General features: G+C 36.3%; 1 protein-coding gene across 1 annotated transcript in view; it reads right to left on the reverse strand.

The window, feature by feature from the left end:
• Positions 1-16,081, reverse strand: part of TTC29 (tetratricopeptide repeat domain 29) — a 245,828-nt gene that overhangs the window by 112,820 nt on the left and 116,927 nt on the right. The window contains exons 5-7 of the mRNA XM_065736041.1: positions 14,230-14,369; positions 12,260-12,356; positions 7,881-7,964 (exon numbers count right to left, since the gene is read on the reverse strand). Of these exons, the coding sequence (XP_065592113.1) occupies positions 7,881-7,964; positions 12,260-12,356; positions 14,230-14,257 (209 nt within the window). The 5' untranslated portion in view covers positions 14,258-14,369. The remainder of the gene's footprint in view (positions 1-7,880; positions 7,965-12,259; positions 12,357-14,229; positions 14,370-16,081) is intronic.

Consider the following 16,081-nt stretch of genomic DNA (forward strand, 5'->3'; position numbering starts at 1 on the left):
CTATTCATTTATTATTATACTACTGCTATCAACAATTCCCAGAGCATTTTTACATTTGCTTATGATAACCCAATCAAGCCTCCATCAGAACTTACTTGGTAGTCTGAAGACAAATAAATAACGATGAAGAAAGAGGGAAAGAAAAGCAAGGATTTTAGAAATTCAGAACGATTCACCGTGAGAATTATTACGAAGTAATGATTGCACCGAGGCAAATGAGACTGACTTCCTCTATTTCAAATTCTTTATATGTTAGAGATGCCTTTCTACCGTTGTGGAATGCTTTAAAAATAGACATCGGTTGTATATAGCTTGTACACTACCTTCAGTACTAAATATTGTTGAACTATTGAGAAATGAAAGCACCAGAAAACCGTAAGACCAAACTTAGTAAAAACAACAAGTTACATAAAAAAGAAATACTTCAGCTCACTGTGTTCTTCCTTATTAAAGTATGTCATGTATTTTATCTTTGCAAGAGTTTGATGAGCTTTTGCAAGTAAAATTCTGTTTCCTCTATACTTGCTAATAGTCATGAGAATCTGTAGTTTGCACCTTCCCATTAAAAATGTATTGTATTTTTTGAAATTATTCACCCCGCCTTTTATCCAGATCATGTCTTTGAAAGGAGGAAGTAGATAATAAATGGAATAATTCATGATTTCCCATTAAATATGAAACTTTCTTTTGCAGAGTTTAGAAAATGAAATTCTACATAATGTACAGAAGTTGATTAGAACTTTTTTTAACCTTTTCAAGAAAAACCTTTCACATTACACAAATGTACAAAGAAGTTTCTTTACGAAAGGCAAACCATTCACTTTCCACACCGTTATGTAGATTGCTGCCTAATTACACCAAACCATATGTTTATCAGCCTGAAATTCACAGAGATCATTCACCTGACCAAAAAGAATGCATCTCTACGTACTAAAAATATTTTTTGAAAGTTATTTAATAAACACTGAATCCTGGTCATGACAAGAAAGAATGTTAGGAATTATTCAGATAGAAAAAAATACATATTTAAATAATATTGTGAAAGCAATGGCAAAGAAATTTAAAATTCATCATCTAGTTCAATAAGTAACTTTTGCCATCTCCCTTTCCACAAGCAACATTTCAGCAGGGATTTCAGGGTAGAGAGTCTTAATTTAAAATTTCTTTTATTATGAAAAGCCACATTTGTGGTTCTGAACTATACTTTCCCATGTTTAAAAATGAAGAATTATTCTTGTAAAATGTAAATGAGATGATGCAACATTTGACCTGTTCTCAACCTGACTAATGTGACCAAAGAAGTTCAAAAGGTTGGGTCATCTCCGAAGATAGGTATCAGCGAGAACAGCAAAATCTTACTAGTCTGTGAATATGAAAGGCAAAGACTTCTTGCTGCTTTTGCTCCCTTCTTTAGCTGCTTGGAGCTCTCCCTTCGTCTTCACAGCATTGTACACAAAAAGAATGGAAGCAGCTCCAATGTGTGCATCACTATAGCCAAATATTTTACAACTTAGGACTGAACTACAAGGAGAAAGCAGAATATGAGTCTATACATTAGCTGATCTGTGTATAAAATCTCCCTCTGAAAGCTTTTTAGTAATAAAATGTGCCTCTACCACCTCCCTCCTTGGCTTAGCCCCCCACCACCAAAATATTTTTCCTAGCCTTTATTCTTAGCATAGTCCCTATCCACCGAGATCTTTACTCCCCAAGGCTTTTCTGGGAGGATCCGTAATATAGAAAGGATCAAAATGACCTTACAACACAAAATTGACAAACTTAAATTATATTTGTTCATATCTGGAAGCCTCTGTTTTTTCTTTTTTCTTTTTTTTTTTTGAAGAGAGAATATCACAGTATAGTAGGATGTAGATGAAAAACAATACTAAACTATTTGTTTAGGATAAGATTAAAACAAGTGAACTATGATGACTTTCACAGAAGTGACAGCAACTAAAACATTTGGATTAAGCAAATACCCAATCAGTTATTTGTATTAACTTTCCTTAAAGAAGTGGTTCCTTAACACTCACACAAAATAGATTAAAGACAAATACAGAAGCAAAGCGAAAAATCAACAGAGAGGTCAAGATCAGAAGAAGCCCAGACCGGCAGAACTGCTTAGTAAACTGTCATGGTTATGATGAAAACAATAAAACAATCTTCAAGCTAGGCCTTCTCCTCTCCATCAGCCCACAAATCCCTTTATTCTCTTATAGCAGTCTCTCCGAATCATACTGGCCTCTAAGCAGGTGATAGAATTCCTTCCTCTTAAGTACCGGAGGACAGATGGGTTAAATACACAGAGAACAATCGGTAAGGACATTGGAAAGCTTTTACTTCCTCAAATTTACCTCGAATACTTGAAAATAATAACATCCTTCTTCTCTCAACCTAGTTGGGACTGACATTGAAAATAGCAGGAACCAGGGAAAGGACAATTAATAATTTCTCCCTTTTAATTCTCTCACTGAAAATATAGGATAACGTTACATTATACGTCACTAATGTAAGTTTTAAGACGGATGCCAGGTCATTTTTGTTCTGAACTTGTCAGCTTCTTCTTGAATCACTGCCTCAGAAATTAATGAATACACCTTCTCAAGTCATCTTCTATCTGATCTATTTTACAGCTTTCAAAATGCAATAGTTACCCAGTATGGGGTTCAGCTGATAAAATGTACATATCTACAACTCAGTCAGCCACAGCTTGCTATATAGGCAGTGGAGAGAAACAGATACTTCAAAAGTACAATCCACTTGATTCTAGAGCAGTTGTCTGAAGACTCAAAGATGGGGTTCAACTAAGGAAATGATTTATTCTTACTTATTTCCATTGATTATATGGGGTGATTAACCTAGTCAATTTAATTTGACTGAATTCAATTTAGGAGAAATCCCCTTTGCACTTCTTTGCAGAGCAGGACAAAGGTTTATAGAAGAAAGGAGTTACTATATTCACGATTCATCATTCCTGCAGCATAAAAAAATTATATATAATTAGTGTATATTATATGTATTGGAATGATAGATATGTAGGAATGATGAATATATATATATATGTATATCTATCTATCTATCTATCAGGTTTCTTATACTGAGAAGTCCTCCTCAAGAAACACCACTTTTTGATAGTGGCTGGAAGAAATTAAAATAAATAAATAAATAAAAAAGGTTAAAGTATTTCTCTAGCAGTACCTCACTCCTTGTAGCTCAGTGTAGGTGATGGAAATGATTTGACTGGAAAAAATCACCAAGCCCGTAATTTAAGAGGCATGTTTACTACTCCCCTGCCTTTGAAATCATCCCAGATTTTTCTGATAAAATATGAAATCGCTGAGGGATAATTCCAAACTTTTAAGGACCCATGCAGCCTTGTGGAAAATTCCAGTGTCACATCTCATTAAAAAAGAGAAGCAAAATAATGTCTTTTACTTCTAACTCTGAATCTCTGCTTCTTAGGAAGAAACCCATGAACCCAGAGGATACTGATGGTTCTGCTCTTGATACAAAAGCTACTGAACATGAAAATGCTCTCTCTTTCCTAAAGAAAATCTTGCAGAAATCTATGAGGAATCAGACATTCAGCTGCATACAATCTGCAGTGCAGTTTAATGATTGCTCTTCCCAACCACTATGGCTGGCTCTCAATTGCTCTGGTAACAGCCAGAAAATGAAAGCCTTTGCCTTTTGTTGTTCCAGTTAATCTTTAAATTGACCAGCCTTTGGTGAATTCTTAGCTTAACAGTTCACTGTATCTCAAAAACATCTGACCCACTGTATATATGATAATCCTGTCTCCTGTCAGAAAAAGTAAAATCAGATCACATATACACTGGAATAAATTTATCAAGGTAAGCTCAACCACTCACAAGACAGAAAACAAATTCTACTGGTTTTGCTCAAGTAGGTTAGACAGGACACACTCTCTATAATTTAGCTGTCTTCCGATTACCGATGAGTCTCAAGTGAGGACACTACAAGTCTAATCCCATCAGCTGATTCACAGAAGTACACCTAGTAAAATCAGGAATGTGGTATCTTTTGTTACTACTAAGCAAAGCTATTCCTCTCATCAGAAATATCTAAAGTATCTCTTTCTAGCCTCTAATTTTTTTTTCTTTTCCCTACAGATTTCACTGAATGGTTTCATTTGTATGAAGAGGAGAGAACTGTTACTTGATCTTTCTGGCCCTGACAAAAAAGATTATCAAACAGGAATGACATTATCAAATTCTGGACCGTTCTAGGCTCCAATTTCATTTGAAGATTCAGTGCTGGAATCAATCTTTGGTGAAAAATGCATTTCACTGATCATTATGAACTTTTCATCTCATAGATCACTCATAAGGACAACATTTAATTTTTACGACAACATGATTTTGAACCATTAATGATTTGGTGAGTTGAGACAAAGAACAGTATGAGGGGAAGCACCATGAAGGCCAGTGGAGTCAGCCAACTTTCTCATAAGCTTACAAAATCTTGTGGCAAGAGACCAGTCACATTCTGCATTAATGAGAACCTTTCTTCTCCCCCTGGCTCCTTCCCTTGTATTTCCAGCTTCTCACACTACATTTAGTTCTGATTTCAGGTTACTATTGTAGGGAAGGTAACAAAACAAAATTAAGGAAAACAAAGCAGTATCTTGGTTTGATATAATTAAAGTACTATTTTCCTTTAGCACTATCACATCACTCTGGGAAAAAAAAATTAAATCTCCGCATCTTTCCCCACACAAAAAAAGGGAAATTATAACATAAGCAGACTTAAAGGAATTATTCCCAGTTGATAAACTTTGGAATAGATGATCCAGTTCCATATAACTCAAAAATGACTGCAAACTGTTTTTTGTCTCCAACCATAAAGAGAGCAGGTTATCTTAATTTAAAAGAATAATGTGTAGGATACACTTTTAGGAAATAATTTTAAAGAATGTTGCTTTTCATAAATGTGATACTACCCTTAAATTCCTTTATTTAAGAGGTAATAAATAAAATTATCATCTAGTAATCAATGGAAAAAATAAAAGGATATTTAATACTAAGCAGGATAGTCACTGAAATAATGTTTTGTCAGACAATAAACTAGCAATATGGAAGTTAATTTAATAAATCATTAATAAAGAATAATTTATTATTGAATTACGTAGGAACAACAGATTACCAATAAACCAAGTAATTTTGGTAACAGCATTCTTAGTAGTACACTGGCTGATCTTTTTTCACCTATGAACTGCGAAGATGACTCCCATCCCTGCACCCTAGTAATTGTAGAGTGAATGCAAGACGCAAGATGTGTGATTTGAGAATCTACTGATCAGCACATCCTGCCACTAATGAATGCATACTTAAACATTCAGCATCAGAGATCGTGGACACATGCACAACTGCAGCAACCACAGCTGCAAATAATTGTAGAAGTATTTGTTCTAGTTCAAAAACAGTACATTTCTGTTTAAGTATTTTGTTGACCCAACTATACGATACCATTGCACTGTCTAAAGCTGGTGGCTTTCTGCTCTGTAATTTCAAAACACTCTGTGATAGTTCCTCTGGAAAAACAAAACTGAACCGCCAAAAAAAAACCCCAAACAACAACAACCCCCTCCCCCCAAACAAAAACAAAAGCAAAAAAACACAAAGAGAAATAAGAAAATTATCATAATAATACATCAATTAAAATTTTAACAGTATTTATTTAGGGAACAGATTTAAGTATCTCAACAAACTTACAGGTATTCGGGTGGTAAAAGAAAGCTATCCTACCCTTCCAGAAGTGCTGATTTACTTTTGGAATGAAAGTAGTTTTTTTAATACTACACCACACATTACAAGCAATTTCTCACACTTTTAAAACAAAAAATATCTTGCCTGCTGAGGCATACAAAGCAAAACATTGATTTCAGTAATCTCATTTATAGAGATGGCATTGCTTTACTTATAAATTTGCTTAAAATGACGTTTGGTGCACTTGGTGTTCCTACAAACACATTATCCCAGTAGTAATATAACTGTGTAGCTGCTAGGCTGTTAACTTAAGTGATTGCACTAGGTTTATGGAACATTACTCAAAATTGTATACCACAGAAATTTTCTAACTACAGTTACAAAACCTGAAATTCTCAGAGTAGCTAAAAATATGGAGTATGAATATATATATTTTTAAACATGTACACCTACAAAAACAGCCTACACATAAAGCAAAACATATATAATATTTCAATTTTAACCTTTGATAGGCCTTCCTAACTTTGAAAAACAACACACGATAAAATACAGAGGAAGCCATAATAGTGGAACAGCATTTTATCTAGGTAAAGCAGAACAGATGTTAAAATTTAATTGTGGATTTCCCTGCTGGTTTCCTTTTCTGCAAACTTCACACTCTTTTAGAGTTTGTATGTGAAAAGAGAAATATCATAAGACTTTTTTTTAGTTTATATTTGTTTATTTGTAATTTTAGCAGCAGTAAAAGGCTGATGTGATCAAATCAGAGAAGTAAAATGCACTTTGGAGACCTAAGGCCTTTCTAAACCATCGCTATTTGTTCCACATCAACCACGAGTACTCAGAGCAATAATCTGCTCCTTCCCTCCACTGCTCCAAAATCATTTTCCTGTCACTGTCACACTGCTGGATCCCACAGACTGCGACAGCATCTCTTGAACAGAAAGGAAGGAACAACCTGAACTTTGCAATCCATTCAGATGATGACCTGCTAATAAGGTCCTGCACAGCCCCATCACTGAACCAACTTCTTGTTTGTCATCTTTCAACTTGATTCTAATGCAAGTAAAAGAAGCGAGGCTTGATCTGACCGGATAAATTAGAATTTTTATACTGACAGTCAGAATACTTATTAGCTGAATTATATCATCATGAAAAAATAAAGGTGACCCAGGTGTACTGTAGAAAAAGAAAGCAAGTCCACTGGCTGACCATTACACGGTAGGGCTTTAGGATGCTGCTGAAGTTATTGCCCCTAAGCTTAAACCTGGTAATTTTCTAGATTTTCATTTGAAAGTGTCTTACAGAAGTTTTGCACTTCTATTCCTAGGTAAGAAAGAAGCATGTTGCCTAGTTGGTCAAATTCCAACCTGATTAATAGAATGTTTTTTTTTTCTCCATGCTGCAAGCGTGATCTTGCAATATTAATTGTTAAGGTGCCCAGAGCCCTTACATATGCATCTTTTTATTATTTAAATATTGAAATAAATAAATCATCTCACTTAAGCAACCAGCAATTCAGATTTGTAAGAATTCTTTCATTAATTTTGATGGTGCTGAACACCAGATCTGTTCTAAGTCTCCAGAAAAATAATTCTGCCAGTAGGCTCACATAAGGTCTAACTGTAAATACCTTAGCTTCAAGAAATCAAAAGTTATCTAGATGTTTTTCATTCGTTGGGTTTTGAAATATCTAATGGTGTTTCATATGCTATACCGCAGAAGTCAGCAGTTGAGCGTGGCTAAATAATAATTCAGAATTACAAGAACATGTATGTCTATATATTAAGCCTGCACCCCAGAGGAGACATTTCACAGAGGTACAGGAAAAAAAAATAAAGGGGGGAGGAGGGGAAAGAGAACAATTTCAAATATAATTACTGACACGATCTTAACTATAGTGTTGCAAACACGATGTAATACCTAGGTAAATACACAAATTAATAAAGCCAAGGAGTTAAATGCTTTGATACGTTTAAGATCAGGAGAAATGATCCATCATTATTTAATATCAGCTTCAATTTTTAAATGCCAAGTTCCACTAAAAAGGGTAGGGCCTAGGGAACTTTAAATTTAAATGATTATGATGACTAGAAACAAAGGAAACAATAAACTTATGGATGTTAAAATGCCTTGAAAAAGCCAACTTACGCGGCAGCTTCTTGTTTTGACAACCCTTTGATATTCTTCGCCAAATAATCATCTATGCCATCTTTGTCTTTGATCAAATGAATCCTAAATTTAAATGAAAAAAATTAAAAGAAACACTGTGAGCTGCTAACACAGACTTCCGCAGCATGTATAATACATTAGCACTGCCAAGTAGAGCTATATACTGAAATATTGACAACGTAATGTTTCCTATAAACACATACAAATACCTTTTTAATTTTTTGGTCTGCAGCCATTTCAAATCCTTATTTCTGCAAGAAATAGAGTTAGTTCAGCTTTCAAGGCCTGAGTTGCATGATATTTCTGCCTGAACTATAAGATGTTGCATATTAGCAGAGTCAATAATAACTGACAAAACCATCAACGTTTGAACTGCTTTCTAAACCAGAATCGTTGCATTTTTTTGCATTATCGATAAGGACTGAAGAGGTCTAAGCTATTGTAAATTTTAAATTTTCAAACAATAAAATAAAAAGTCCCAAACCCAATTCAAACATATTTCTTTTTCTTAATGAGGTGCATACTTTTAAGCCTGCTCTCTGTTGCCCACAGTTTGTTTAGCACAATACAAAAAAATGTCCCAAATGGGGTAACACACAAGGCACTGAAAGAAATGGGAATATTCCTATACGTTTCTTAGTGCAAAAATCAATCTTTAAAATTTGAACTATACATCATTTCATCGCTACTTTGAGACAAGAGACGTCTTGAATTTTAAAGGATAATATGCACTTCCTGACCACAAAGTGATCATCACAACCCAACCATAGACAACATTATCTTCTTAAAAGTAAAGTGAATTTATTTTTTTCCTTTAAAAGACTGTAAGGTTTGTCTTGTTATCACTCACAGATAAAAGAAAATCAACTTTAATGTTCCATATAAATCTGTAACTTTCCTCTTTCTCTGCCTGTATTATACTGCTGACTTTCATTAAAGGTATGAGAGTAAATTCTTTGCAGAATGTTAGCTAATATAAGCGTTATACCCTCCACACTGCTTTGAGAATACCACAGACACTTTCTGAAATTCATTTAAATGAAAACAAAATAGCTAAGCAACCTAGAGATATTTTGATGTCTGAATATAAAACATTGTAATCGTGAAAACTTGTGGCACAAACAGGGCATTTAAATTTGTTCCCAAATTTACTGTTCCTGACACACGACAACAGAAGCTTGTGCTTTCATGAAGCATAAAACAGAACTGCTGCTGACCACAGAAGATATACATCTGATGGATATTATCCTAAAAACTCAGTGATAATCAATACCAGCATTTAATCAATATCAGAATTTTCAGAGAAAAACAGTCACAATTTAGGAAGACAAGTAATGTCATCAGGAAAAAGAAAATAAGGCAGTTATTATATATTTTAAACTGATGTCAAATATATTTCGAGATACAATAGTTCTATATACTTAACAAAATATACATAAACAGTATCTTTGGGTCATTAAACATGAGAGATTCAGTAGAAAACACACATACACAAAAGGCAGATCTTTGTACTTCAAGGCTGAAAAAATGAACATTCTTCACATCATAAGCACATAGAGAAAACAGCAGACATAGATGGAAAAAACTGCAAATATATATAAATAAAATTATATATATATATATACACACACATAAATATATGCACATACACACACATATATAAATATATATATAAATAAAAGGTCCAGACCCCAAAGTGAAACATTCATCTACAAGATGCAAATTTCTATGCATCACTGTCACCTCTCTGCAATTTAATCTACACTGCAGTTAAAAACAGGTACAAATTGGGATAAAAGAAAGCCTGTTGCTTTCTCACTGTCTTCTCAAAGATACTGAAATACAGAGAAATTAGGAAGAAAAAAATCCCCCCCACCCACATCACATACAATTTAAACCCCTGCCCTAGGGTCAATATATTTAGTTCTGAATTCTGACTGGGAACACTTTCTAACTTATAAAACTAACAAGCAAACAGAAGAAATCAACCACCTGCAGCCAAGGCAAGAAAAGCAGAAAAGCAACAACGTGCCAAACAACTAATTTACAGAAGCCCCATGGTATCCTGCGTATTGAACTGATGGAATTACACTGAAAAAAATTACAAGTTACTGAAAATAACAAATAATTAGCTCATCCTGGCTGCTGTTATCAATGATATTAATACAGGAACAACACAGAGAAGATGAGCAGACGATAGTAGAAATAAAAAACACACAGCAGAAAATTTCATCACCTCAAATAATCACTATTCAAAACACCCTGTTACGTACATATATGCAATTATGATTACAAAAAATAAAAATAATTAATGTGAAGAATGGATGCTGTGATTAGAACGGATGTTATTTCTGACAGAGAAATAAGCTTATGGTGGTACTGGCTAAGAAGCATCACTTCTACTCTTCCAGAAGTTGTCACTTGCTTTTTCCAAAGAGCTGTAGCCTTATTTCTCCAGTGTTTCAATGGTGACCCACGATCTTACATAAATAGTTTATATGAGGTGTTATTCACCTACAAACTGAATCCTATTTAATTTAAAATCAATTAGTTATTGAAATCAAATATATTTTCATCCAACTGAGAGTTAACTTTTTGTACCATTTATTCTTAATAACTATTTTTGTTACCAGTTTACATTGCAAAATAGCTACTGATTTTTTTACCAGAAACATACTTCAAGATAAATATACCTGGCTTTTTAATCAAAGAACAGAACAAAGTCGCATAAAGCATGAAGGACCAGACAGATCCTCACGTAACTCTCTGTCCTCACTACATATTCTGTTAAGTTTTCTGAGCATTTTCTATCAAAGAAAATGGCAGATCTTGTCTTGCTGTAATCACTACACACCGACAGCGTCATCCACACCATTACAGAATAACACGTTTCTTCTTCACTGACCAACACATCTTACAGGAATGCTGGAGAATGATCTTCTAATATATGACCATCCCCAAATAAAGGAGAGAAGCAATGCTATCTCGGGTAAGCTCTCTTGCAATAGACCAAGGTCACTCCAAAAGTAATGCCTCCTATTTATTACCACAACAGTTAAAAAGAGCACAATAACACTACTTGGTATACTTACTATAGGTAAAATTCTCAGCCACAAGCCACCATTTTTCAACATTATCACCACCACTGGCTGTATATTTTTGCCAGTGATGAACAAGAGCCTGCATGCCACACTCGTAAAAATCTGTACCAGCAGAGGTGACTCACTGCTGAAGTACACCACTCACCACTGTTTGGTCTTCGTAAGCATTCAGGAAGCATCAAGAAACGTCAGTGCGTGCCACTTTTATCTCAGGGAGGAATTCAGTGACACACCTTTACTTCACACACATGTCCCTGTCAGATGCCATTTTGTCAGACCATCCCTCTACTGCCATCTGTCACACAGCAACAAAATTGAATGATATATTGGTGGGAAGGTTCAACTTTTACTGCCATACCACCAACATCTGCCTCTGACATCATGGGCCAACATCATAAAACAGGAGGCACTACTTTCAGAGCAGCCCTCAGAGCTAATGGAAAAATCTGTGGCTGCAGAATACTGCTCCAGCCATGCAAACTTAATTTTTAATTTTTAAAATATTTTATGGCACACATCACTGGAACTTCTTGTTCTATCAGTCTGTTAGTATGAGCCTGGTTGAAATAGCCGTAACTCTATCTGAAATGGAATAGTGGAAAAAGAACGTAGGTTTCCAGGACTACAATTAGTAGTGAGTAACTACTAAATCGACTTGTTTATAAAACTGGGGCTGAACAGTAAATGGGAGACCAGAATTCATGAATGAGACAAAAATATACGGATAAATATTAACTGGGAAGAGAAATGAAAACTGACTGGAAAGCCATGGAGGCACAAGTAGGAATATAGCTTGAATGGATTATGGCACTGTATTTTATACTCCCAGTATAAAATATACTACAAGATAACATTTTTGTGTTGAGACAGTTTCATTCATCATATTTTGAGAGATGCTAAAATATATTTTGTTTGAATGGAAAAAGTCCTTTTTTTTTTAAATCCATACCGAGACACGTTCATTGACTTTCATTTTATCAATGCAAGATGACACCTACTAATCAGAAATAACTTCCTACAGCTTTTGAAGCTGCTGTAAAAAAATAAAAATAGGATGAAATATCCACCTTAAGCAGAATGGATTTCCTTTTATATTTTCCTTTTAACAGCAAAATTTCTCAAAGATAAAATTTTCTTCATTCTTTTGCATTTTTGAATACTTCAACAAACTGAGATTAATCTACCAAACTGACACATGAGATTGAAGTTACTCACAGTAAAACAAAATAATACTCTGAAAGACAAAAAGGCACATACCTGGCAAAATCCAACGGTGGGAAAATCATTGGCTTTTCAAACCTGGAATGCCATGGCGGGCTTTGAATGAGTTCTTGAGGCAACACTTTCATTTCACCTAAAACATGTAAACAAAATGAGAACTACTTGAAATGTTTCCACGAAGATCTAGTTTCCTTTTTATTACTTTCCAGATAGCTCTTCTGTTTCCATTGCATCGCACGTAATATCGCCCTCCAGTTCCACACAAATCTGTTTGGGCTTCAGCATGGCTTCATGAGGACACAGTACATAAGAATGGATGGGATCTTAATTTCAGCGGTTTTTATTCTTTCATTAGAGTGCTTTTAACCTACACAGAAACAACCAATGCAGGTGTATTACTTGCATGTGATTACGCGTGCTTCCTCAAGCCAGGTAGGTCCAAGTCTTAATAAACTACATCAGTACATAAGATGAAGAAATGATTGAACATGCAATGTGCAATGCAACAACAGGCAGAGCATTAATGTTCACAATAATACATAATGGTCCCAGTAACAACCATTTGAGTAGAAAAATCCTAGTAATGCTATACTTTCAACATAGGATTTTACTTAAAACAAAAGCCGAAAGCCCCACAGTTATGTAGAATTGTCTAGCTTGTCATTTTGAAGTACATAAATGCTAATAGGACTTCTTCGTCATAGAGAGCTACTGTGTTTTTCCCCAAGTATTCAGCCTGCACTTCCTACCATTAAAGTTTCAGCTGCCAGTTCCTTCATTTTGCATGTCTGTGATCTGAGGACGTTAGCAGCAGGAGCACCCTCACTTTTAAATTTGGTTTAATGTAGGTATTGCATGCCCTGCTGGTAGGCCTCAAGGCACAAACTTTTAATAGGAATGGGAAAACAGAATATAAAGGGGGGGGTGGGGGTGAAGAGGAAGAAGTTAACTATTTGCTGCATTTAGTGGAAGGAATTTCCTTTTGTGGGAAGGGAGTGATAGATACGAATCAACTTGATGATCAATATCAGACTAGCAGAATATTTTATGTATCAGCCTTTCTGTGAACGAAAGCCACTTCACTGATGAAGTATTTTGTCCCAGTTATTGTGAAGTTTTTTATTTTTTAATTGTTACTTAGAATGGAATAGCAATAAACTGTTGAAAAGGTGCTAGATAATGGTTAATTCCTTCAAGTCACTCTTATAGGGATTGTAGTACTAATGATAAATTTGTTACAGAAAAGGAAAAGTTCCAAATAAACCAATTTACAATTGGAGGCATTTTACACAAGTGTGTCATTTGGGAAAAACAAAACAAAACATCAATACAGATATAAAACAAAAATAAAATCTATGAAAACTACTGGTAATTCATCACGAAAGGAGATTACACTTGTTACAGAGAAGTGCGGATATTTATGCTGAAGCAACAATCTCTGCTGAGGAAGATGCTGTTCAGTGGGGAATGGAAAGTAAACTTAATAACACCACTGAGCTCAGCGAAGAGGCAAAGCTTGCTACAAGCCGCTTAGTTTTGGAGAACAATAATGCCAGCAGACCAAGCGTGAGAGGCAGCTGCCCGGGCTGGCAAGCTGGAGGGCTGACTGTGGGCAGCAGTGGGATAGCACAGGCGGAGGGCTGAGATGCACAGAGCCAGGAGCCGCCGCACCACCATTAACCGCCGGCTGGCTTGACTGGCTACGAGATGGGTGCGTTCATTTTTCTCCCTAACTCACAGACCTCCCGCACCCCCTTTGCCCCAACGCTGCTTCAGCCCCTCCGAAAAACAAACGAACAAACAAAAGCACAAAAAAAAAAAGCGCCCGAACTTTCTAAAGGCACGAGCATCCCTCGCGGCATAGCCGCAGCCCCCGGCGTGTCCCCTCGCTCCCAGCTCGGCCGATAGCCGCCGTCCCTTCCCCCCGGGAGAGATGGCGGACCCGCCCCACGCGGACGGCGGGGGAGGAGAAGGGGTCGCCAACGGCACGTCCCTTCGTGTCGCACCTGAACTGCAGCGGCGCGGAGCCCCCATCCCGAGCGGAGCGCGGCGGCCGTGGCCCCGCAACGCTATGGTGCCGACGCCCGCGGCCCCGCCATGGCAACGGGGGCGGGCGGTGCCGAGGGTGATAGCGAGCGGTGAGAGGCTGCCGAGAGAGCAACCGAGCCCGAGTTAGACCTTAAGAGCTCCGGAAGATGTGAGAACCCAGCGCAGCTGAAGGTTTTCAACATGAGCTCGTGTCGAAGTGAGGATGCTTAAGGGAACAGCCTCAGACAGGAGGTCCACAGCAGTGAAGATGATGATTTTTTTCCTCTCCTTTCAGGATCTCTTCACACGGCCTTTCAGGCCTGTTGAGCAATGGAAAACAGAGAGCTTAAAAGCCCAGATTTAATCTGAGTGGCACGAAGTGAAGATTTAGTGTTTGTGGAAAACCGTTGCGCCCTACGTTGACAGCCTGCTGTCTGTAACAAAAGAACTCTGCTGCTGAGATACTGATCAGCAAGGGAGACTGAGAGCTTACAGGGAACTAGCGAGAAGGAACCAATGAAGGTTTGGTAAATGTGAATGAAAAAGATAAGAGAAGCTATACTCAAGATGCCAAAGAATGCAAAAAGCACGGATTTTTCAGAAGCTTCTACTCCACTGCTGGAAACTGAGCAGCAGTGGAAGAGGTCATTTTGTAGCACTGATTTGACCTAGTTTTTATTGCTAAAACTGTTTGGAAAACTGGCACGTCAAAATCAATTGTTATAATCTATTTTGGAAGGATCAAGTGGACAGAAAGCACTTCAAAAATGGCATTACCTGTTTCTGAGTTGATGGCAATTGGAAGCACATGATCTTGAATGTTCATGGGTCAGTGTTCTAACGGATAAGCCAGAAATTGACAGGGTACTTAGCTGATATCAAATCACACTAGAGAACAGCATGACCTATGCCTTACCTGTCTACCACAAATAGGGAAAACACTCCTGTACCATGAAGAATTTCAATCTAAGTGTCACATGCTGGAGAGCTCATACTGCCAGGGTTAAAATGTACTTGAAATTTCAAAATATTTTAAATGTACTAACTTCAAAATCGTGGCACCTGACATTAGGAAATTCTACATTAGACTTCATCCTGACATACAAAAAGGAATTGAGTGCAGAGATTAAAAGTAGTCATAGCTTGGATATAACCAATAATTATTTGAACACATTTGTTAGAAGCAAACAGAATTAAGTCCAAACCAATATTATTATATGCTTCATGCACTGAAATAAATTGTTCTATAAAGGTGAAAACTACCATAAGATAAATCTGTTGGGAGAAAGAATTGCATGTGAAATGGGAGAATATTAACTGGAAACTGTGTATAGATGTTAGCCAAGATACTCCCGAAGTCATCGTTCTGTGTCTAAGAGATGCATTTGCCAAACAGGGATAGATTAGAAAGAAAACATCTATTAAACAGAAGAAGATATGTGGAATAACAGATGAGCATTGTAATTAAAGATAATAAAAAAATACAGTGGTTAGCAAAAGGTTTAAAGGGAATAAATAAATAAACACTCAGCAGTTTAGTTGAAGAAAACTGAATTTCTTTCAGTTGTAGAGGACAGAAAATAAACTAAATAACGAAAAGTCCCTGCTATTTTTCATACCAAATGAAATACACAAAAGCTACAAAAACCAGAGAACTTGCGCAGACAAATCCTGTCAAGTTTTTGCAATCAATATTTCTAATGGAAATTCTATTTTTTTTGTGTGTGTGTGTGAACTTTCTTTAAACCAAGCAACAAGAAACCTACTACCTCTCAAAAGAGATAATCTTTCAAAAAATAAATTAATCTTTCCAATGCATCTTTTTACCTT

This window comes from Cyrtonyx montezumae, unplaced genomic scaffold (genome assembly GCF_038088225.1).
Source record: "Cyrtonyx montezumae isolate F1298 unplaced genomic scaffold, pur_monq_1.0 scaffold_2, whole genome shotgun sequence".
In the NCBI taxonomy this organism is placed as follows: domain Eukaryota; kingdom Metazoa; phylum Chordata; class Aves; order Galliformes; family Odontophoridae; genus Cyrtonyx; species Cyrtonyx montezumae.